The 24467-nt window shown below is 48.0% G+C and overlaps 1 protein-coding gene across 3 annotated transcripts in view; it reads right to left on the reverse strand.

The window, feature by feature from the left end:
- Positions 1-1478: 1478 nt before the first annotated feature.
- abca4b (ATP-binding cassette, sub-family A (ABC1), member 4b) overlaps positions 1479-24467 on the reverse strand; it is a 188486-nt gene continuing 165497 nt past the window's right edge. For all 3 annotated transcript variants that reach the window (XM_072510537.1, XM_072510536.1, XM_072510534.1), the window contains 14 exons: positions 24176-24353; positions 23279-23394; positions 23010-23157; positions 21931-22054; positions 16886-17015; positions 15439-15556; positions 15290-15352; positions 15060-15166; positions 14200-14341; positions 10210-10344; positions 8395-8498; positions 8208-8300; positions 7165-7414; positions 1479-3307 (listed from right to left, as the gene is read on the reverse strand). In XM_072510537.1, coding sequence (XP_072366638.1) covers positions 3188-3307; positions 7165-7414; positions 8208-8300; positions 8395-8498; positions 10210-10344; positions 14200-14341; positions 15060-15166; positions 15290-15352; positions 15439-15556; positions 16886-17015; positions 21931-22054; positions 23010-23157; positions 23279-23394; positions 24176-24353 — 1828 coding nt within the window. In that variant the 3' untranslated portion in view covers positions 1479-3187. The remainder of the gene's footprint in view (positions 3308-7164; positions 7415-8207; positions 8301-8394; positions 8499-10209; positions 10345-14199; positions 14342-15059; positions 15167-15289; positions 15353-15438; positions 15557-16885; positions 17016-21930; positions 22055-23009; positions 23158-23278; positions 23395-24175; positions 24354-24467) is intronic.

The following is a 24467-nucleotide window of genomic DNA, read 5'->3' on the forward strand; positions in this document are numbered from 1 at the left end:
TGTTTACAGCGCAGACTGGTGTGTGTATAGTGCCAAGTGTGGTTTGTATACAGCGCAGACTGGGGTGTGTATGGTGCCGAGTGTATACAACGCAGACTGGGGTGTGTATAGTACCGAGTGTGGGGTGTATACAACGCAGACTGGGGTGTGTATAGTACCGAGTGTGGGGTGTATACAACGCAGACTGGGGTGTGTATGGTGCCGAGTGTGGGGTGTTTACAGCGCAGACTGGGGTGTGTATAGTACCGAGTGTGGGGTGTATACAACGCAGACTGGGGTGTGTATGGTGCCGAGTGTGGGGTGTTTACAGCGCAGACTGGGGTGTGTATAGTGCCGAGTGTGGGGTGTATACAGCGCAGACTGGGGTGTGTATGGTGCCGAGTGTGGGGTGTTTACAGCGCAGACTGGGGTGTGTATAGTGCCGAGTGTGGGGTGTATACAGCGCAGACTGGGGTGTGTATGGTGCCGAGTGTGGGGTGTATACAGCGCAGACTGGGGTGTGTATAGTGCTGAGTGTGGGGTGTATACAGCGTGGACTGGGGTGTGTATGGTGCCGAGTGTGGGGTGTATACAACGCAGACTGGGGTGTGTATGGTGCCGAGTGTGGGGTGTTTACAGCGCAGACTGGGGTGTGTATAGTGCCGAGTGTGGGGTGTATACAGCGCAGACTGGGGTGTGTATAGTGCTGAGTGTACGGTGTATACAGCGTGGACTGGGGTGTGTATAGTGCCGAGTGTACGGTGTATACAGCGCAGACTGGGGTGTGTATAGTGCCGAGTGTATGGTGTATACAGCGCAGACTGGGGTGTGTATAGTGCCGAGTGTGGGGTGTATACAACGCAGACTGGGGTGTGTATAGTGCCGAGTGTACGGTGTATACAGCGCAGACTGGGGTGTGTATAGTGCCGAGTGTACGGTGTATACAGCGCAGACTGGGGTGTGTATGGTGCCGAGTGTACGGTGTATACAGCGCAGACTGGGGTGTGTATGGTGCCGAGTGTGGGGTGTATACAGCGCAGACTGGGGTGTGTATAGTGCCGAGTGTGGGGTGTATACAGCGCAGACTGGGGTGTGTATGGTGTTGAGTGTTCAGACTCAGACTCCATTAATCTGAAAGAGTATCCTCGGGAGTGCGCACGTTGCGGTGTGTGGTCGGCCCTAGCCCCCAGTGTCTTTGCTGCTTACACTTACAGTATAGAGAGATTGCAAAAAGCCAATTCATTATATGCTGAGATAACTGCACTCACTTTGACACAGGGGCTAATGAACAGATCAGTAGGGCTGCTATTTCCCCAGGCTTTTTATTGCCAGTACTGTCACTGGCATTCCTCCCACTCCGAGTAGCAATTCAGCCACATCATCAATATGTAACCTGTAGGATTAGTTAATATAAAACTGAAGAGTATGCAGCAGATTCAGTATTTTATGATGGGTTTTGGTGCTGAATGAATCAGGGAAAGACTTAAGCAGAGATTAAACATGTTGAAGGTCAAGCTGGGCTGTCTTGTTATTTATTAGAATAAACTTGCCAATATTGCTGATCGAAATGGAAATTCCTGGTCACTTCAGCGTTTCCTGACTGAGAGATCAGGAGGAATAACATTATACACGCTCCGACTTTGCAATTTCAGACACGCTCATAACAACTCTGACAATTTATTATTGTTCATGACATCTGTCCTCATTTCTTATGTCAAAGGCTTATTAACATTTATCAATCCAATGGTCGAGCAGTCTCTATATACATTTCTCCAGAGTTGTCAGCTCATAATAATAATAATCATCTTTATTAGTGTCTGACAAGTAGGCTTACATTAACACTGCAATGAGGTTACTGTGAAAAGCCCCTAGTCGCCACATTCCGGCGCCTGTTCGGGTACACTGAGGGAGAATTCAGAATGTCCAATTCACCTAACAAGCACGGCTTTCGGGACTTGTGGGAGGAAACCCCGCAGACGCGGGGGGGGGGGGAACGGGACGTGCAGGCTCCGCACAGACAGTGACCCAAACCGGGAATCGAACCTGGGACCCTGGAGCTGTAAACGGCGCTGCTAACCCAACTCTTCACACAAGAATCTTTCAAAATGAAAAATGTTGTACTGAGTTGATTGATTTTTTTTTTTAAATATTAAAAACATGTTTGTGTGTGTTTGTGTTTCTGTGTGAGAGAGAAAAGACGGTTTGGGAGGGGTTGAAAGGTAGGAGCTAAGTGTGGCTGACTGTGTTTGGTAACTACAGTGAACTACAGCTGGATTTAGAACTTCATCGATTATTCTGCCGTCTTATATCTATGATGTTTTTGACCCATTCTAAGTACCATCAAAAATGTATTTTTTTAAAAACACCTTTAATAGGTGATGAGGCTCTAGGAACATTCATATGTCGGTGCTGATATACCCCAGGCCACTGTCTGCCAGAATGTTATTAAAATGCAGAATTCAGAGCACAGACTACATACCACGCACTGCTATTGCTTCAGTCGCCGAATCAGGCATTGTGGGAACAAGCTTTACAGAACTACTTCCTGAGAAATCCTATCCAAGTGGAACTGTGAGCGAAGATTTCATCCGTTATTCTTTACAAGAGGGTTTAATATGCAGGCCAGGGAGGAAATCTTCCCTTTACTTTATCTATTTGGGTCTAGAGGATGTTGCACAGTCATTACAGGTCTCCAATTCTATTTCATATTAAATATGTACAGAAAACCACTTTTGAAGGTGTTATATGACAATGAATGTACAGGAATTTATACATAAATGTTTAATTTTCTACGTAAGTATATATTTGCATGTTGCAGGTTATGGGGAACGCACAACATTAAAATGAATTCCTCTGCAGGCATCTATGTTACAACTGTGAGATGATCATAGCCATGAACCATTTATAGCGATCGTGCTCCGTGACAGTAGACTTGCCATTAGAGTTCTTCAAACTTGATCTTTGAGATGGACTGCCCACTAATCTGCATGTCACAAAAGCCGATGTTACCGTTTGCTGATCCTGGGAATCGTAGTCCCGTTGATACTGAAGAGTTGTCACATGTGGGGTTTGCTTTACTATCATCACCCCGAGGAGAGATTGTGATTTAGTCCACGTGGTGCAATCTGTTTATTGCTGGTTTGTTGGCACTTCCTCGAGATTTCTTCTCCTTATTTAACTCAGCAGTGGAAGTGTTGGTAGTACTTGGCTAAGTGGGTTCTACTGGAGCTGGTGTTACCCTCACCTCCCTCCTGCCCCCGGCTGCTCGTGGGTGAAGAACGAGATTTTCATCCTCAGCTGTTTGCTGTTTAGCAAAGTTGACAAATACCTGCGCAAAGGTAAATTGAGCATTAGCTCTGGTAACTCGGCAACAGCACTAAGGCAACTTTGGATTAGGATTTGCATCTCCAGCTAAATTTACGACTCAAAAGGCCAGTCTTTAATTAAAGAAACATCTCTTATTTATACAGAGCATCTTTGATGCAGAAAAGTGTCACAAGATCCATCACAGGAACATGAGGAAACATGGACCTCAAGTCAAAGAGTGAGAGATTAAGAGCGGGACTCCAAGTTTGGTCAAGGATGTGTCTGAAGACCAGTGGTCTTAAAGGAAGGCAGGGAAAAGGAAGGATGGAGGGGTTTATTGACCAAACATAGGGAGTTGGTGAACAACGGCAGGGAGAAGAGAGAAAAGGACGCAGAGTAACAGAGTTCAGGAGCAGTTGCTGGGTTGGAGGAGATTACAGCGACAGGCAAATGGATACAGGCAATTTTAAATTTGAGCCTTTTGTGGGCTGGGGCCCACTGTTGTTCAGCAAGGACTGGGTGAGGGAAGAACAGGACATGGTGCAGGATAGGACGTGGGCAATATAGTTTGGATGAGCTGAAGTTTATGCCTGCACTGGATAAGGGTTTCAGTCTTTGATAAGCTGAAACACAGGCAGAGGTACGATTCTCATCCTGATGGGGAGGAATGGGATTGGAAACTTAGCTCGAGTTGAAAAGAATGGTGAGGTTTTGTGAAGTCTGGCTCAGCCTGAGACAGTGGCTGAAGAGTTGGTGGGGAGAGGATAGAGGTGGTGGTGAAGACCGAAGATGGTAGCTTTGGTCATCCTAATGAAGAATGTGGAGGTGCATCCGGAGCTGGACATGCGGAAAATAATCTGGTTGCACAGAGGCAGTGGAGTGATTGAGGAATATAGCGGAGGGATAGGGCTGGCTGACTTCGGAGTGCGTGTGGAAACCAACTCGTGGATGAGGGAATCAAAAAGCAGCATGGAGACAGGAGAAAAGAGGAGTCAAGGCAGGATCTTTCGGGAATTCTGTTGGAGACTAAAGACTTGCATTTATAAAGCATTTTCCACAGCCAATGGTGTCCCTCAGCACTTTACAGCCAATTAAATATTTTTGAAGTGTAATCACCGTTGGGGGTAAGGCGGGATTAGGGTATTGAACTTGATGATCAGCCATGATCACAATGAATGGCGGAGCAGGCTCGAATGGCCTCCTCCTGCTTCTATTTTCGATGTATGTTTCTATGTAATGCAGGAAACGTAGCCACCAATACTGTGCACAGCAAGCTCCCACAAACAGTCATGTGATAGTGAGCAGGTAATCTGCTTTTTCTGATGTTGATTGAGGGATAAATATTGATCAGTCAGAAAGAGGACTGAACGTAGTCAAGCAATATTCAAAATATTTGACTGATACACACCTATAATTTGGGCATTGATTCATTCTCTACTGAGTGAAATAGAAAACTGCTGATTTACAGAACAAGTTGCTATTTTATATTAAGACTGTCAATGCAATGGGCTTTAATTCCTCGTGGATAACCAAAATGTAAAATGAAAAAGTTCAATTAAAAATGCCTTTATACTAAAAGATTGCCGTTGGCTGCAGACACACACGTTCCTCTGCCAACACCTCGATTATAATGTGAGAAGCTTCAGACTGAAGAGCTGAGAGTATCACAGGCCCAAGACAACGTGGGACAACAATTCAGTTGTTGGGATACAGGGATTGGATTTTGTTGTGTGGACATGGGTTGCTGGTAGAAAACGTTTGCTTTTTGTTGGCTCCTTGTGTGAAAGGGAAGCACAATGTACCCATGGAGAATCCCTCCTGTCCCAGTTAGATAGTCAAAGGGACAGGCATCAGTGCGCTGATGTCCCGAAGCTGGAAGCAGTGTATGATACAGTGATGATAAGCGGCACCTTCAGCTCAGCTGGTATTTCCTAGTTCTAACAAGGCATTCTTGGATGTTGGCAGTGAAGTGGGAGCTGCTCATTGGATCTCCTGGGAAGGTGGGAGGCTCCTTTGGAAAGTCATCAAGAGGGAATGCTTAGAAGATCAAAACACACTGGGGAGGATATCCTGCCCATGTTTTCAATGGGTGGGAATGGCGGAGAGGATAGAGAATCGAGGGGGAGTACCAAAATGACTTTTACACTGCCGCCATTTCCCTGCTCGACTGTTCCCATCTCCCACCAGTGACGAAATGGGGTTTCCACCATGTAACGACAGGGGACGCAATTCTCTGACACCCCACCGGGTCGGAGAATCGCCGGGGGCTGGCGTGAATCCCGCCCCCGCCGTGTCCCGAATTCTCCAGCACCAGAGATTCGTCAGGGGCGGGAATCGCGCCGCGCAGGTCGGCGGGCCCACCCCCGGTGATTCTCCTGCCCGCGATGGGCTGAAGTCCCGCCGCTGTCAACCCTCTCCCGCCGGCGTGGATTAAACTACCTTTTGAACGGCGGGACAAGGCGTCACAGGCAGGCTCCAGGGTCCTGGAAGGGGGGGGGGGGGGCGATCTGGCCCCGGGGGGGTGCACCACGGTGGCCTGGCCCACGATCGGGGCCCACCGATCCGTGGGCAGGCCTGTGCCGTGGGGGCACTCTTTTTCTTCCGCCTTCGCCATGGTATTCACTATGGTGGAGGCGGAAGAGACCCCCTCCACTGCGCAGGCGCGGGGATGATGTCAGCAGCCGCTGATGCTCCCGTGCATGCGTCGCCCGGCGAAGACCTTTCGCCGCCGGCTGGCGTGGCGCCAAAGGCCTTTCCCGCCAGCCGGCAGAGCAGAAACCACTCCGACCGGGCCTAGCCCCTCAAGGTGAGGGCTTGGCCCCTAAAGGTGCGGAAGTCTCCGCACCTTTGGGGCGGCCCGGCGCCAGAGTGGTTCCCGCCACTCCATCCCGCCGGAACCCCCCGCCCTGCCGGGTAGGGGAGAATCCCGGCCCTGAATCCTGTTTGAGAACATTTAAAAACGATTAGTGGGCCTCCCTGCTGTAACATCCCCCCACACAGGAAACTCACACCTGGCGTGACATCATGTCGGCAGGGTTTACAGCAGGTTTTTAAGAATGGTAAACTGGTGAACAGAACCTGGCCGGGGTGCACGGGTATGTATAACCCACGGGGGCGGGCGGGGGTCATGCCCAGTCAATACCTTGGCAGTGCCTCCTGGAACTGTCTGGGTAGCAGGGGGCAATGCCTAGGGAGGGGGTCCATGGGAGAGGTGCCAGGGGTTCCGTGTCTGTTGGGGGGGAAGATGATTCCATTGTGGGGAGAGGCTGGTTTCTGTTTCCATGGGGTCCCTGTTTTTTTCTCTATTTAAATTTTTTTACATCAGAGCGAGCTCATTCAGAGTGATGGTTCGTGGGACCCGCCTTCTGGATTTTTGTTTCAAAGTGTTTCTGAATTTATGGGTAAAGCTGGCAGCACAGCCGGCAGGTTAGAATATCATAGAATTTACAATGCAGAAGGAGGCCATTCGGCCCATCGAGTCTGCACCGGCTCTTGGAAAGAGCACCCTACCCAAGGTCAACACCTCCACCCTATCCCCATAACCCAGTAACTCCACCCAACACTAAGGGCAATTTATCATGACCAATCCGCCTAACCTGCACATCTTTGGACTGTGTGAGGAAACTGGAGCACCCGGAGGAAACCCACGCACACACGGGGAGGATGTGCAGACTCCGCATAGACAGTGACCCAAGCCGGAATTGAACCTGGGACCCTGGAGCTGTGAAGCAATTGTGCTATCCACAATGCTACCGTGCTGCCCCTTAGACTGTGCTTTCCCCCACCAAAAACTGACACTTTTTTTTTTAAAAAGAGAAAATTCCGCCAATTGAGTTTTGAAGGAGGCAGAGGGAATATTTGACATACTGTTTCCGTTACCTGGTCTAAAGTTGTTTGTGCAACCGAGTACTCTTCTATCTTCAGCTGCTCTTTGTTCGAGATCAACAAGTGGAAGATTTTGGATAGTGATGACGAAGACAGCTGGTACTGCATCATGTTGTTATGTTTCTCTATTTGCAAGCTGTCGGGGAAGTTGCTCTTGAAGAACGCTTCAGCTGGATTCAGGTCGGGCGAAGCTCCAGGCTGACTTCCTTGAATCTTCAAAGTCACCATATAGCCGTCGCCAAACCTGACGAATGAGCCAGCAGTTTATAAAACACCTTCCCACTGTGTGATACTCACTTGATCAATGAGTGACACACAACTCACTCAGGAAAGTACATGGTCTAATAATTCATTACAAGCAAGCTGCTCGTCTTCCATATTAAGACTGATGAGTTGGAATGGACTGAACGATAGATAGTGCTTAATCATTTTTAAAAATAAATTTAGGCTATCCAATTATTTATTTTCCAATTAAGGGGCAATTCAGCGTGGTCAATCCACCTACCCTGCACATCTTTGGGTTGTGGGGGTGATACCCACGCAGACACCGGGAGAATGTGCAAACTCCACAAGGACAGTGACCCAAGGCCGGGATTCGAACCCAGGTCCTCGGCGCCGTGCTCTCTGATCTTCCTTAATCATATTTATCTGGCGATCTTGCCAAATAGATCAAGAGTGCATCAGATTATAACAGCATTGCTGTAACATCATTCACCCTCCTCTACAAATAATTACACGTACTGGAGCAGCACGGATTGCTTCCTAACTGTCAAAAAGTAAAGACCATTTTAACAACATTCAATGCTTGAAGCCACAGGGCTGGATTTTCCTTTCCAGGGCTTGGGTTGAAGTCTTTGTAAGTATCCATTTCAAACTTTGGCGCAAATTGCACCTGAATCCTCTCCTTCTGAAATGGATCGCTAGAAAATCAGGGGAGGTTTGTGTCCAAGTTTGTGCCAACAAACTGTTGAACCCCACCCTGTGGCATGTAAACTCCGACAGGGATCTGGGAAAGTGGGCAAAGGATTTGGACCTACTTGTATTTCAGGTGCTGTATGGTACCCAGACACTTGAACTGCCCATTCACCATGATGGCCAGTCTTGTGCAGAGAGCTTCACATTCTTCCATGCTGTAAGTGAACAGAAATAAAGGGTCACTTCTGGATGTTTAGTGCAAGGAAATGATTTAAGTTTAACGAGAGATTACTAAAAATGTGCAATCACCTGTGTGAGGTCAAAACAACGGCTCTTCCTTCTCGGATAACACTGAGGAGACAATTCCAGAGGAACCGGCGAGACTTTGGATCCATGCCTGTAGTTGGTTCATCCTAACAGAACATAGTAACATCTTAAAACATGAATATTAATCATGCTGCAGTCTAATGACTCATCGTCCAACGATGGTCCGATTAACACGGAATATGCAAACTCCTGGCTTACTGTTATGTTGATAAAACGGTCCCTTTTTTTCCAGACTGCTATTATAACACTAACTCTTTTTGCGATTGAGGAAGGCTTTTTTCCCCCTCTGGTTACGGTGGATGACGGCCTGGCCAGATTTGTTGTCCATCACTATTTTCACTGAGATGGGGTTGGTGGTGAGGCTTCTCCTTGCGTCGCTGCCGTCCCCGTGGTGACGGTGCACCCAGAATGGGATGGATGGATGGATGGGGGAAAGGGGGGGGAGAATCCCAGAATACCGCCCCAGAGACAATGAAGGAACAGGGAAGCATAATCCACTCAGAATTAGCTGTTCAACAGGACAGGACGTAGAGGTGTTAGTAGTCAAATGACATTGTTGCTCCTGTCTTACTCAGTGGGAAGTCTGAGGGGAAACTTGAAGCAATGCTAGAAGCCTTGGCACATCCGTCCTTAGCTAACAGCAGTCAGACAGTTATTGTTAATTGTGAATATTCCCATTCTTTCAACTGGGCGGACACCATCCTTGCTCTGAAGCTGGTGAAGTTTCATTGATCAAACAGGGGATCATTAAGGATACTTCAATAGTGAAAGAGAGGCATGATACAGTAATATCCACCTACTGCAGACACTCACTAGCTAATGTGGAACTTAGCTCCACAAATGAATTTACACTTCGGCCATCTCTCTGGGAGGAAAAGGGATAAATTTGGAAAAGCTATCAAATAACCAAATAAGCTCAACTTGACGCAGTTACGCAATAATCTACAACAGCACTGAGGGGGGGGGGGGGAATGCGATGAATTATTTGTTTCCCCAGAATTACAGAACAATTAGGTTGAAATGTGGTTAGATTGTAAACAATGTGGAAGATTTCTCTCTCTGCTACACAGCTGAAAACATTTAAAAGTTCCGCAGCACCTTTGTTAAGGTTGTAGATAAAAGGAAATCAATACAACCATAGAATTTACAGCACAGGGGCAGGCCATTCAGCCCATTGTGCTGGTGCTAGCTCTTACAAATGGCGATCCAATTAGTCCCCCTCTTCCTTTTTTCTCAGAAATTTCCTTTTTTAAGTAAATACTCAGTTTTCTTTTGAAAATTAAAATTGGATCTGCTCCCACCACCTTCTCAGTCAGTGACCGGAATTCTCCTGCCGTTGCGATCCACTTTTCCCGCCGGCAGCGCACCCCTGCCCGTGGGTTTCCCGGCGGCATGGGGTGGCTTCAGTGGGAAATCCCATTGACTGGTGGCTGGGGGACCGGAGAATCCCGCCCAGTGTTTTCCGGATCATAACAACAGTGTAGGAAAAATGAATTCCCTTCGGCTTGCTGCTCCTTTTACCCATCACTCTCAATCTGTGTCCGCTGATTACTGACCCCTCACCCCCACCCCGCCAATGGAAACAGCTTCTCCTTATTTACTACCGTTACTGAAACTCCCCCATTACTGAGAAGGTGCTGTGTGACTCCAGCCTTTGACATGCCTGAGAGGGTTACCCTGATGTCATGGTCAGAGCTACCGGTTATAATGCTTCCCGAGCATTCAGGCCAATTGTCCTTCTTCAGCCCAATACAAGATGCAGCTGCGCTGGGAATGCAGAAGCACAACACCACCTACCAGCAACACTACTGGAGGACAGCCGATGAGGGCAATGGCCGTGGAGAGTTTGCGTTTGTTGCCTCCACTGTAGGTGCCAGCTGTCTGATTAGCATATTCAGCAAGATCCAGCTTTTCAATGCCCCAGTCCGCAACCTGCAAGCGGCAGAGACAAGAATTCAGCAGCTTTTACACACTACTGGAACAGTCAGGAGATCCTTTTCTGGGGAACACCCATGGGCTCGTAGGCGTGAACATTCTGCGGTCGAAAGGTCACATTCTGGGCAGTGAGTGCTCAGTCTAACCAGCCCACTGAATATCTGTGTGTGGCGAAACTAAATCCAATTAGCAACCTGGCACGTTGGCACAGTGGTTAGCACGGCTGCTCCAAGAAGCCAGGAACCCGGGTTCGATTCCTGCCTCGGGTGACTATCTGTGTGGGGTTTGCACTTTTTTCCCCGTGTCCGCGTGGGTTTCTCCCGGGTACTCCGGTTTCCTCCCACAGTCCAAAGATGTGCAGATTAGGTGGATTGGCCATGATAAATTTCCCCTCAGTGTCCAGGTTTGGTGGGGTTATGCGGTTACAGGGATAGATCGGCAGAGTGGGTCTAGGTAGGGTCGGTGCAGATTCAATGGGCTGAATGGCCTACTTTTGCACTGTAGGAATTGCATGGTTCTATCTGCATATTTAATAATAATAATCTTTATTGTCACAAGTAGGCTTACGTTAACATTGCAATGAGGTTACTGTGAAAAGCCCCTAGTCGCCACATTCCTGCACCTGTTCGGGTACACAGAGGGAGAATTCAGAATGTCCAATTCACGTAACAAGCACGTCTTTCGCAACTTGTGGGAGGAAACCGGAGGACCCGGAGAAAGCCCACGCAGACACAGGCGGGATTCTCCCACCGGGCGGCAAATGCCGACGCCGGAGTAAAAACGGGAGTGTTTTACTCTGGCGTCGCCGCCTGTTCTGAGACCCCATTCTCCGGGCCACGCCGCTGGAGCGACCCACGAGAGGCGCCAACTAGCTCGTGCGCAGTGGCCTTCTTCCCCGCGCCAGCCTCAACTCCAAATGGCGCAGGGCTACAGGAGCCGGCGCGGAGGAAAGGAGGCCCGCCCCGAAGGAGAGGCCAGCCCGCCGATCGGTGGGCCCCGATAGCGGGCCAGGCCATTACGGAGGTCCCCGCGGGGTCGGACCCCACCTCCCCTCCCACAGGCCGCCCCCGGACCCTTCAACGCCAAGGTCCCGCCGGCTCAGAGGATGTTAGAACAGCACCGGCAGGACTCGGCTTTTTGTTGACAGCCGCTCGGACCATCCGGGCCGGAGAATCGGCACACTGGCCCGTGCCGGAGAGTCGCCGCATACCCCGACCGGCGCCGCACCGACCACGCCGGCCCCAGTGATGCCGATTCTCCGCACCCGGCATCGGGGTGGTGTGGCGCGAATCGCGCAGCCTGTCGGCGATTCTCTGACCGGCGGCGGGTCGGAGAATTCCACCCAGGGAGAACATGCAGACTCCGCACAGACAGTGATCCAAACCGGGAATCGAACCTGGGACCCTGGCGCTGTGAAGCAACAGTGCTAACCACTGTGCTACCGTGCTGCCCATTCCATTTGTGCTGCATTTCTTCAATACACATTGTGCTCTATTAGTATAAGTGATTCCACACAAACAAAGCATTAAATTGGCAATAAAGTTTAAAGGTTTTGAACTTATAAACACTAAAATTTAATTTGGAGCTGCAAGATGTTGTCAAATTCACGTAAAAAACAGAAGATAATTTTCACAAACTCCGTATTACCTCCTTTAAATTGTGAGTCCAGATTTCTAATCCCTCTAAGGACTCAGCCCCCCCATCTCTGTGACCTCCTCTAATCCCTACCACTCTTCCGATCTCTGTAACCACCTCTAGTCCCTACCACCCTCCCTATCTCTGTAACCTCCTTAAGCCCCAATAACTCTCTTAATCTCTGTAACCTCCCCCAGCCCCACAACCCTCCCTATATCTGTAACCTCCTTGAGCCGCTATAACTCTCCTTATCTCTGTAACTTCCTCCAGCCCCAACAATCCTCCCTACCTCTGTAACCACCTGTGGTCAGCTGCCTCGGCCCTGAACTCTAGAAAACCCATCCTAAATGTCTCTGCTTCTCTACCTCTGTCCCCCGAGACGCTCTTAAAAACCTATCTCTTTGGTCAAACTTTGGTGATCTATCCTATCAACTCATCACGTGGCTCGGTATCCTACTTAGATAAATAACATTCTTATGAAGTGCCTTAGAACATAGAACATTACAGCGCAGTACAGGCCCTTCGGCCCTCGATGTTGCGCCGACCTATGAAACCACTCTAAAGCCCATCTACACTATTCCTTTATCGTCCATATGTCTATCCAATGACCATGTGAATGCCCTTAGTGTTGGCGAGTCCACTACTGTTGCAGGCAGGGCATTCCACGCCCTTACTACTCTCTGAGTAAAGAACCTACCTCTGACATCTGTCCTATATCTATCTCCCCTCAATTTAAAGCTATGTCCCCTCATGCTAGACATCACCATCCGAGGAAAAAGGCTCTCACTGTCCACCCTATCCAATCCTCTGATCATCTTGTATGCCTCAATTAAGTCACCTCTTAACCTTCTTCTCTCTAACGAAAACAGCCTCAAGTCCCTCAGCCTTTTCTCATAAGATCTTCCCTCCATACCAGGCAACATTCTGGTAAATCTCCTCTGCACCCTTTCCAATGCTTCCACATCCTTCCTATAATGCGGCGACCAGAATTGCACGCAATACTCCAAATGCGGCCGCACCAGAGTTTTGTACAGCTGCAACATGACCCCATGGCTCCGAAACTCAATCCTTCTACCAATAAAACCTAACACACCGTACGCCTTCTTAACAACCCTCTCAACCTGGGTGGCAACTTTCAGGGATCTATGTACATGGACACCGAGATCTCTCTGCCATGAATCTTACCATTAGCCCAGTACTCTGTCTTCCTGTTATTCCTTCCAAAATGAATCACCTCACACTTTTCTGCATTAAACTCCATTTGCCACCTCTCAGCCCAGCGCTGCAGCTTATCTATGTCCCTCTGTAACTTGTAACATCCTTCCGCACTGTCCACAACTCCACCGACTTTAGTGCCATCTGCAAATTTACTCACCCATCCTTCTACGCCCTCCTCCAGGTCATTTATAAAAATGACAAACAGCAGTGGCCCCAAAACAGATCCTTGTGGTACACCACTAGTAACTGGACTCCAGTCTGAACATTTTCCACCAACCACCACCTTTTGTCTTCTTCCAGCTAGCCAATTTCTGATCCAAACTGCTAAATCACCCTGAATCCCATGCCTCCGTGGGGAACCTTATCAAACGCTTTACTGAAATCCATATACACCACATCAACTGCTTTACCCTCATCCACCTGTTTGGTCACCTTCTCAAAGAACTCAATAAGGTTTGTGAGGCACGACCTACCCTTCACAAAACCGTGTTGACTATCTCTAATCAAATTATTCCTTTCCAGATGATTATACATCTTATCTCTTATAAACCTTTCCAAGATTTTTCCCACAACAGAAGTAAGGCTCACTGGTCTATAGTTACCGGGGTTGTCTCTACTCCCCTTCTTGAACAAGGGGACAACATTTGCTATCCTCCAGTCTTCTGGCACTATTCCTGTAGACAAAGGTGACTTAAAGATCAAAGCCTTGGGATGTTTTACTGTATTGAAGATATTGTACAATAACTAGGGAAGTTTTCAGCTGGTTATATTTGTATCTTTCTGTCGAGATTCTTGGCTACGTTGGTGCTCTACGTTGTTGCTGCCTGACAGTATTATCAACACTAAAATGGGCCAGTTATCTGATATCTTTAACCTTCTCAGTGCTTCGAGATCACAAGCATTGAAGTTGATTTAATTCAATGAGACATTAAAGCAAGTCCTCTCTTCTCCTTACACACTGGTCTCAATCAGGCAAAAAGTAATCAATGGCTGAATTACCCGCTCAATCTCATCCTCTGGAACACCGCGCAGCCTTGCGTACAGTAAGAGGTGTTCACGGCCCGTGAGCAAGTCATCGATAGCATCAAACTGAGGACAGTATCCCATGTTCTGGTGAACATCATCAATGTGGGTGAGAATACTGAGGAAGATTCACAAAACAAAGCAACTGAGTTTTAGGAGAATGCATCACTAGCTAAGGTGGCACCTTGTTTCGGATCGCTGCATTTAATTTCAGTAAAGGTAGGCCATTCGGCCCATTGAATCTGCTCCGCCATTCAATGAAATTATGTCTGAACTGATATAATCCTCAACTCCACTTTCCCACCTTATCCCCATAACCCTTGATTCCTTTACTGGTTAGAAATCTGTCTACTGCAGCCTTGGGCCTAACGACCACAGCCTTCTGTGGTAAAGAATTCCACAAAATCACTACCCTCTGAGAGAAGAAATTCTTCCTCATCTCTGTCTTGAATGGGCGACGCCTTACTCTGAGATTATGCCCTCTGGTCCTAGACTCTCCCACATGGGGAAACATCCTCTCAGCATTTACCCTGTCAAACCCCCCGAGAATCCGATATGTCTCAATAAGGTCGCCTCTCATTCTGCTGAACTCCAATGAGTACAGGCCCAACCTACTCAACCTCTCCTCGTAAGAAACACTCTCCATACCCGGAATCAACCTAGTGGACGTTCTTTGAACTGCCTCCGACATAAGTATATCTTTCCTCAGATAAGCAGCGAATAAAAACAATTGCAGACTCATTTTCTGAAGGACCTCGTTGTAAAATATCTCAATTCATTTTCTAATGGCACCTACAAATGTGCATGAATGTAGTTTATCTATCACTGCGGTATACCTGTAACCTGCTACTGAAGCTTCACCAGACGTGGGGTCGATGTCCCCTGTCAGCATTTTGAAGGTTGTTGTCTTTCCAGCACCGTTGACACCCAGAAGCCCAAAGCACTAAAGTACAGAAGAAAAGTACATGTTTAAGATGTTATTATCCTGTGTAATGAAACACATCTACCAAGGAATCCAGTGCAGATATATGGCTGCCTACATATATGTTTGAAAGATGAAGCATACCTCTCCTGGCCGAACACCTATACTGATTCTATCCACAGCTGGCCTGTTTCTCCCCATGTAATACTGTAGGAACAGAGTTCAACATTAGTTCAATATATTAACCCATCGCACGTACACCCACATTCACGGTCTGGCCGGGTTCCACTCACCTTGCTCAGTTCCTTTATTTTGAGGATGTCGTGTTTGCCCGTACCCCAAATTCTTTCGCGCTCCTTAGCTACATCATCATCTTCTTCAACGGCAGGCAAGTTGGTGAGACTTGGTGGCCTGTATCAAATAGCAACAATAATAATAATAATAGCTTATTGTCACAAGTAGGCTTCAATGAAGTTACTGTGAAAAGCCCCTAGTCGCCACATTCCGGCCCTTGTTCGGGGAGGTCGGTACAGGAATTGAACCCGCTCTGCTGGCCTTGTTCTGCATTGCAGGCCAGCTGTTTAGCCCACTGTGCTAAACCAGCCCCAAGACATTCAACAGAGGCGCTGACACAAAGGCTGTTTAAAGTTTGAATGGCCAGGAATTGTGACCTCTGCGCCGCGTGAGTGTAGCTTATGCCAACAGTGTCAGCCCTTTCCTAGTTGTCAAGACAGTGAAAGCGTTTTAAAGATTTACATTTAAAATTAGATAGTGTAAAAAATAGATTCATAGCAAATTGACAGTAAATTTCTCTTCCTCACTTGAAGCCAGTTTTGCAGCTATCAATGGCGTAAAGCAATTTTACCTCATAAGGTTCCACATCCAATCCTGCCACCAGGTTCCACTCATCCATTAGTTCTACCTTACCTGATCTCCATTGGCGCCTGGTTCCCCATGCATCTCCAATTTAAATTTTTAATCCTTGTGATTAAATCCATCCTTATTCCCCACCTATCTCTGCAATCTCCTCCAGCCCTGTAACGCCCCAGTTTCTCCAGCCCCGAGCCTCTGTGCATCCCCTAGTTCCTTCCACCTGTTATTGATGAATGTGCCTTCAGTTGCCTAGATTCTGTGATTTCCACCCTAAACACTTCCACCACCCACTTCCTCCAAGACCATTCTTAAAAAGCTAGATCTATTCATTTCCTTTCTGTTTATGCTCTGGAGCACTTGACCTCTCCTGTACGACTATAAAGTCCTTTGATCAATATCCGTCAATTTTGATAGCCCCATTATAGGAAAGATATAAAATTGATTTAAAGGTACAGCATAGATGTCTTGGAATACTGCAGGAATGAATGGTTCCAGGAATCAAATGAGACTGGAGAACCCAGGGTTTTTTCATTACGGACTGATCTAATAGAGGTCTTCATAATCATGGTGAGTCCCGATTAAGTAAATGGGTCTTTCCATTGAACTGGGAGGTGTTAACACAGGGCCACAAATTCAATTTAATCCTAAAGGAAATGAAAGGAAGGGTTACAGGTGATTTCTATCTACGGAGCTGGTTAAATGTGGAATTTCTAACCGCAAATTGTTATTGAAACCAAATTCATAGCTTTTAAGAAAGAGGAATATTAAAGGATACGGAGAGTGAGCATGGATTAAATACACTGCTTCCAGCTGCGACATGGGACAGAGGAGTGAAATGTTTAAAGTTGGAGAGAAGGTTGTACGTACATGCGGTTCAGGAAGAAGCGGTGCTGGATAATGAGATTCAAAAGAAAGTAGACAACTCCTTCCAGTGCCAAGGCAGTGAGGTTCTTGCCAATGAAATCCCAGTGGAATGGGTTAAAACTAAAATCTTCACCTGCAAAGCAAGATCCAGGGTATTAACTAATAAGCCCATATATCTTGAGAACCTTTTGGAACTAATTTCCACAAATATTGACTGATTTTCAATGCTGATGTCTGAGTGCGCAACTATTAGCCTCTCCGACTGTGCTGAATGAGCTGAACTCAACTTATCATAGAATTTACAGTGCAGAAGGAGGCCATTCGGCCCATCGAGTCTGCACCGGCTCTTACAAAGAGCACCCACTCAAGCCCACATATCTACTCTATCCCCGTAAGCCAGTAACCCCCACTTAACATTTTTGGACACTAAGGGCAATTTAGCACGGCCAATCCACCTAACCCGTACATCTTTGGACTGGGGGAGGAAACCGGAGCACCCGGAGGAAACCCACGCAGACACGGGGAGAACGTGCAGACTCCACACAGACAGTGACCCAAGCCGGGAATCGAACCTGGGACCCTGGAGCTGTGAAGCAACTGTGGGAACCACTGTGCTACCGTGCTGCCCTTGGATGATGCTCAGGGCATTACAGTTGGCCTCCAGCAAGGGGACTTTCAACCAAGGCTCCTGTCCCGGAATGCCATCCAGTGTCCTCTTTGTGAGGTGTCTGGACGCAATTAGACTCAACATTGGTGTCCCCACAGTATTCCAGTGAAATGTCTGAGGGTACTGCCTGACTAGACACTCATAAAGAATGAGCTAATTGATACAATTGCCTTCAAACCCACGTCAGGGGGACAGCTGTAAGAGAAGAGAGCAGATGGCACGGTGGATCAATGGTTAGCACTGTTGCCCTTAGTATCAAGGGATGTGCAGGTTAGATGGGGTTACTGGGATAGGGCGGGGAGTGGGCCTAGGCTGGGTGCTCTTTCAGAGGGTCGGTACAGACTCAATGGGCTGAATGGCCTCCTTTTGCACCGTTGAGATTCTCCGATTCAAAATAAACAGGTGCTGCCACTGAACCTGAACAACCGTAGAATCATAGGCCGGGGGTTTTTAGGATGGCGGGGTTTCAGCAAGCACCAGGCATTAAGGGGGCGGTGCCTAAAGTTAAAAGGGGGTTTCTGCTGGCAGCGACTCACACACCACCTTTCTAGCCGTGACCTAAACCCAATTATTTTCGAGCTCCCCCATAACCGGGAATGCTTCTTAAAAATTGAGGCTGGGAGGGAAATGGCCCTTAAGTGGCCAGTTATGAGCCAGGGTAAGGTTGGCCGGCACATCTAAGGCCTCGCGCACTCCAGTGCAAAATTGCAGAGAGGTTGGGGTGGGTGGGCACCGAGGGGGAAGCCCACCCATCCTATTTCACGCCAGTGGAGGAGTTGAAATGTCAGGCCATACAACAGCAGTAGCACAGTAGCCCTCGGAAAAAACAGTACAATGCAGAAAGAGGCATTAAGGATCACAATTGCACGTGCTGTCAAAACAAGGATTCTTTTATTCACCTTCTCGACTCCCTCGAGTGATTTTCCAATCCCTTTAGAAGGCTGCTATTGGATTGATATCCACGATGGGCTCACCTTCCTCTGCGACATGCCCCTAATATGTGGGGTTGCCAGGCAAAGGACAGGATGAAGGGGTCAAGAGCCACAAGGCGGAGTCTTCCATGTTTGGCATTCGACAAACATTCTCAAACAGAGGCAGCCCTGTGATGGAGAGTCCCACACACACACTCGTGATGCTGCATGCTCTGTCCAGATCGGAGAATCTTTAAAATGGCCACCAAGAATCTCATGGGACCTCTGGAAAATACTTTTATAAATTGTACAACACAGTGCGGTGACACAGTTATCCGGCTGCTGCTCCTGAGCACTGCCAAAAATGGGTAGGAATACAAATGACCCCCCTTCTTCAAATCTGATGCAGGCATCGATTTGCAACTGGCCAAGCAACTCAACAAAAATAATACTGCGAATGCTGGAATCAACAAACACTGTGGATTCAGCCAAGGTAGACCCGGTGTGCACGAAAGCAGGGACAATGATGGGGAGACATCTTTTAATTTTTAAAAAATATATTCTTGTGTCTGGTCTTTAGGTAACCCTAAAAGTAGTTAGAGTGTGGAGTAGTTGAGGAAAATAATATAGATGCGTTGAAGATAAATCTAAATAAGCATAAGAGAATAGAAGGGTATGTTGTTAGTGTTAGGTGAAGATTGGGAGGAGGTACATGTGAAGCTTAAACAGTGCCTGTACCAGTGAGGTTGAATGGCCGGATTCTGTCCACCATGTACATCGCACAAGTCAGGAGTGTGGTGGAATCTTCTCCAGTTGCCTGGATGAGTGCAGCTCCAACAACATAGAAGCTCAACACCATCCAGGACGAAGCGGGCTGTTTGATTGGCACTCCATCCACCACCTTAAGCATTCAAACCCTCCACCACCGACGCACGCTAGCAGCAGTATGTACCGCCTACAAGATGCACTGCAGGGACCCTCCATTCTCCGTTGAGAGCACCTTCCAAACCCGGGACTTCTGCCACCTAGAAGGACGAGGGCAGCCAATGCATGAGAACATCACCAAATGCAAGTTCTCCTCCAAACCTGACTTGGAAATATATTTGCCGTTCCTTCACTGTGGCTGGGTCAAATCTCGGAACTCCCTCCCTAAGAGCACAGTGGGTGTAGCTACACCACATGGACTGCAGTGGTTTACAAAGGTAGCTCACCACTACCTTCTCGAGGGCAATTAGCGATGGGCAAAACATTCCCAGTGACATCCACTTCCCATGAAATAATAAAATAGTCTCATTGTAATGCTGTCAAAACAATGTTTAGTGACTATACCTAGGTGGCGGTAGTGAGCCTTATCCTTGTACTGCAATCCTTGCAGTCATGTTGCTCCCACTATGGAATTGGCCACTCTGTCCCTATCCAAGTACAATCCCAATATTGAAGTACATTGTGTTCATCCGGTCCAGGCAACACTAAGGGTGTTATAACCCGCACAAGACCCACAGGGATGGACCAATTAGCCTCCCCATGAGCCTCGTAGAATATGAGCTTCCCTACAGAGGGGCGGGGGCCCATCGGCGGAGTAAAAGCCGGCCCAGAAGGGAGCCGAGCAGGGTATTCCCGGCTGGGACCTGGAGTGCACATAGTTTGACTTTCTTTGCCCCTGTTGTTTTGGGTTCCGCTGTGGCCACTAAACAGGGCTACAGACTGATTGCTGGCGTTTTGGGAGCAGGAAATGGGCACAGAAGCCTTCAATGTGACATGTGGTGTCCATGTGCCCAGTCCATGCCAGAAGCGTGGTGCACCCTGCATTGGTTTGGGTGCACTCATGTGAAACGGGGATTAGGCCCCACTGTCCATTCAGATGGGAGGGTTAACACCTGTTTCAGGCTCCTTTCGCCAAACTGGATGGAGCCTGAGTGCAGTCCGCTGCTTCCTCAGACACGCCTCAGTGGCCTGACTCTGGAATCAGGATGGGTCCGTGTGCTCCTGATGGTTTCATCCAACCCAGGTTCAGCTGCTTCCCTTGGCCAGTTCCTCAAACTGGTCAGTCCGCAGCTGGTGAGCAGCCTCTGGGGTTATGACTGCTGCCCACAACATGCTGATTGTATACAGGCGAGACAGGTGGACCAGCGTTCGGCCTCCTTAGGCCTGTCCAGTCACTGCTGCACCCAGTCCGCCTTCAAGTCACAGAGGCGGGCATTCTATTTTCAGAATCAAGACCCTAATTAAGGGGCATTTTATGGCGCTGCAGTTGGTTTGTTCACAGCCGTCTGCCCAGTGGGGTGGTCACCAGCTTCAGGGAGGTGCTGTCCTTGCAGCGTCCCAGGGCACCTCCCCCCGCCCCAAATTTTATTTAAATACCTGTCCAAGGGCACTTCTACCTTGTGGTGCTCCAAGAATTCCTACCTGCCTCAGGGGCACCTCCCTCCCTCAGTGAGGCTGCTAAGGCTTTAGAGCTGCCAACCTTCCGAATGGGCCAGCAGCCTCAGAAGTCTGCCCACCATCCTTAAGTGGTAAAATCCGCTGAGCCAGTCCCGCTGCCAGTAAGTGCCGTCTTGGGACGCACTTTCTGGCCCGATACCAGGGTTCCAAAGCCGGCAGCAGAATTCAGCGCAGAGAGATAAGAGAGATGTTTCTCCGCTGGGAGGAAAGCAAAATTTGGGGGATGTTAACAGTCGCTGTACTCAAATCTTCTGACCGAACAGTGTGACTTGGCATGGTGGCACAGTGGTTAGCACTGCTGCCTCACAGCATCAGGGACCCGGGTTTGATGCTGGCCTTGGATGAGTGTCTGTGGGTGTTTGTACGTTCTCCCCGCATCTGCCTGGGTTTCCTCCGGGTGGTCCAGTTTCCTTCCACAGTCCAAAGGTGTGCAGGTTAGGTGTATTGGCCATGCTAAATTGCCCAGGGATGTGCAGGTTAGGTTGTGGGATTATGGGGATAGAGTGGGTGGGATGAGGTTGGCGGGGGAGTGGACCTAGGTAGAGTGCTCTTTCGGAGGGTCAGTGCAGGCTTGATGGGCCGAATGGCCTCCCTCTACACTGTAGGGATTCTATGATTGGCAGTTACCTGGCAACAGGGGTGGGAATTTACCTTTGCACGGTGACTTAATTTTTATAAGTCCCCAAGGGCAATACCTTGAAAATCTCTCATCGTTGTATCACTTATGCTCACACAACATGATGCACGATCAATCACTATTGAAGCGAGATTGTAGTCCAATTGAAGGCTTTAATGAACTAAGTTACCCAGCAGCTCCGGTACAGAATGACTGCTGTGGGTGAAACACAGACTCTTATGCTCCGCCTGCTGGGCTGAACCAGCAGGCAGGTTCTACCACTCATACTACAGTATAAGATACATCCCACCTAGGTACTGCGATACCCCTAATATAGCCTACCACACAACATTGTGAATTTAAAGACATTTACTCTCTGGTTTATTGTCGAATCTACACAATGAAGACTTACCAAACCTCGCATATACGTCAGTCACTGCTTGATTCATCGCCATATCAACCAGACCCCTACCCAAGCAGAAGTGTGGAAATATTATCAGAATATTTTTCAACATTCTATTGAACATTTGCAATGCCTGGAACAGAAACAAAAAAAACCCACGATTGTCAGCATTAGACACTGGTTACAAGCCAAATGCCACTGAACCAAACATTAAAGTCTACTGTGTGTCGCTTATTACGCTGTATGTGTTGCAGCCGTCCATTATCCTAAACTGTACCAATGCCAACTATTATCGCCCTGTGTCCTTTCCAACCATTCATTACCCTCTATCACTGCCAACTGCTTAACATTGCATCATTCATGCTTTATCAGTACCAGTCATCTAATATCCTGTAATACTGCCAGCTCCTTAATACCATGTATGGCATTTTATCACTGCCATCCATCTGTCAGCCTGTACCACTGCCACCGACCTATCAGCCAATACTACTACTGGTCATCTATTACCTTGTACCACAGTTGGCCATCTATTGCTCTGCATCGCTTTTGAACTTTGACAGAGAATCGTAACCTCACTTAAAATTGTTCACGAGCCACGGGTTTTCACAGGTGCAGTTACAGAACCAATATAATCTTTAACGTTGGCGTACATTTAGATATGGTTGGAACCCAAAGCAACAGGCCGGGAAACCTGATTCTGCAGTGAGTGGTTCGGATCTGGGATTGGCTGCCTGAGATTGTGGCAGAGGAAGGATCCGTCCCGGATTTCAAAAGTTAATTGGACGGTTATCGGAAGAGAAAAGATTTGCCGGGCTCCGGGGAGAAGGCAGGAGAGTGGGACTGGCTCAGCAGCTCCTGCAGAGAACCAGCACCACAGGGCGGGCCGAATGGCCTCCCTCTGGGCTATAACCACCGTACAATTTTACGATGACAAGCACGTTTATTGGGTTTTATTGTATCGTTCGGTCTTGTTTTCCCATCAACAAACGTGGCCACCACCTAAGATACCAAATCAGGTAGTTGTTTTCACAAAAATAGTCAAGAGGAAGGTGTGATTGGCGGCCATAGGAAAATCAGAGAGAACCTACCCTGTTGTTTTCAAATAGCTCAAGCACAAAGGTGGCAGCACTGCCATTGATACCAATGAAGAGATTGATGCAGGACAAAGCCACATAGGCCGTGCTGGGGACACTGAACATAAACGATGCTGGGTACATCATGGGAGTCACTGCCCACCTGGTAAAAGGAAAGAAACAGGAGTTATAATACTGGTGTTAACATCGGTGGGGGGGGGGGAACATGTCACAGGAAAGGTAACAGGAAACAAATTAAGCAGAATCCTGGGATTGTGTCTCACCCGTAAAGCAGCAACAAAGCTACAAAGGCGGGCAGGTTCTTTGGAGCAGTGTAAGCTTTCTTATTGAAACCAATGAAGATCAAGACCACCATGGCTGTGGTTACCGAATAGTTACACTGAAAAAGAAACACACTCACAGTTTCATTCCAAAGACACTGTTACAAATGCCAGTGGATAACGGTCAAACGTTTTACAGCTCTCCCCGCCAGCAGAATCACCCGTGCCAGCCCAAGGCGACCCCTCGCGAACAGAACATGGCTGCGACCCACCGCGACCTGAGACAGGCAGCAACTTCAAACAGTGAAGAAGACTTGAAACGTCAGCTCTTGTTTTTCACCCTTCACGGGTGCTGACGGACCCGCTGAGCTTTTCTAGCATTTCCTGCTTTTATTTCAAACAGAGGATCTGTGCGCGATGGAACTGGGGCAGAAAGCGAGAACTCCAATCATTTTGTCAATGAACAGCTCGCATGAAAAAGGCTTCACCCAGCTACCACCGGTCAGCATTGTATTCCTGAATTACTGTATAATGTGGAATTGGAAAGGTATTCCCAGTCCATTTTAATCACTGACAGAGCATGACACTGCCAAAATTCCATAGTGATTAGATAAATAGGACTCTGACCTCTTCTTTGGAATTAGTTCAGCTGCAGATTTCACACCTTTATCACTGAATTCTTTAAATTATTCTACAAATCACAAAGTTTTTAGTTACATTTTTGGCATCACAGGTTTCCAATTCCATTGTGCTTGTGAATTGTGTCAACAGTTTCACAGTAAAACTGCAAAGCCGACCATCTCGAGGTGTTCGATAACATGTTACTGGACACTGTTAGCAGCTTTTATTCTTCTGTTCTGTTGAAGCACCATTTCGGCTGAATGACAGATTGTGACCTACCATATCCCAGAGGAAGTTGGACACCCAGTAGGTGGTCGGGCTCATCCCACTGACAAATTGCAGGTGCTTAGCATTCGAAACCCTCTCCTGAATCAGGTAGAGCACGAAGCTGGCCGGGACGAATGACATGGCGAAGACCACACTGATTGAAATCATCGCATCCACTGAGGTAGTAAGACTGAAAGGTAAGGAACATCAGTAAGTCCAAGCGGACCAGGAGAGAGACTCACTTACTTGATTTGATTGTCACCGCAAATTACACTTTCAGGAGATTGCTTTCCAAAGGTTGGAA

This window comes from Scyliorhinus torazame, chromosome 7, assembly GCF_047496885.1.
Source record: "Scyliorhinus torazame isolate Kashiwa2021f chromosome 7, sScyTor2.1, whole genome shotgun sequence".
Classification (NCBI taxonomy): Eukaryota; Metazoa; Chordata; class Chondrichthyes; order Carcharhiniformes; family Scyliorhinidae; genus Scyliorhinus; species Scyliorhinus torazame.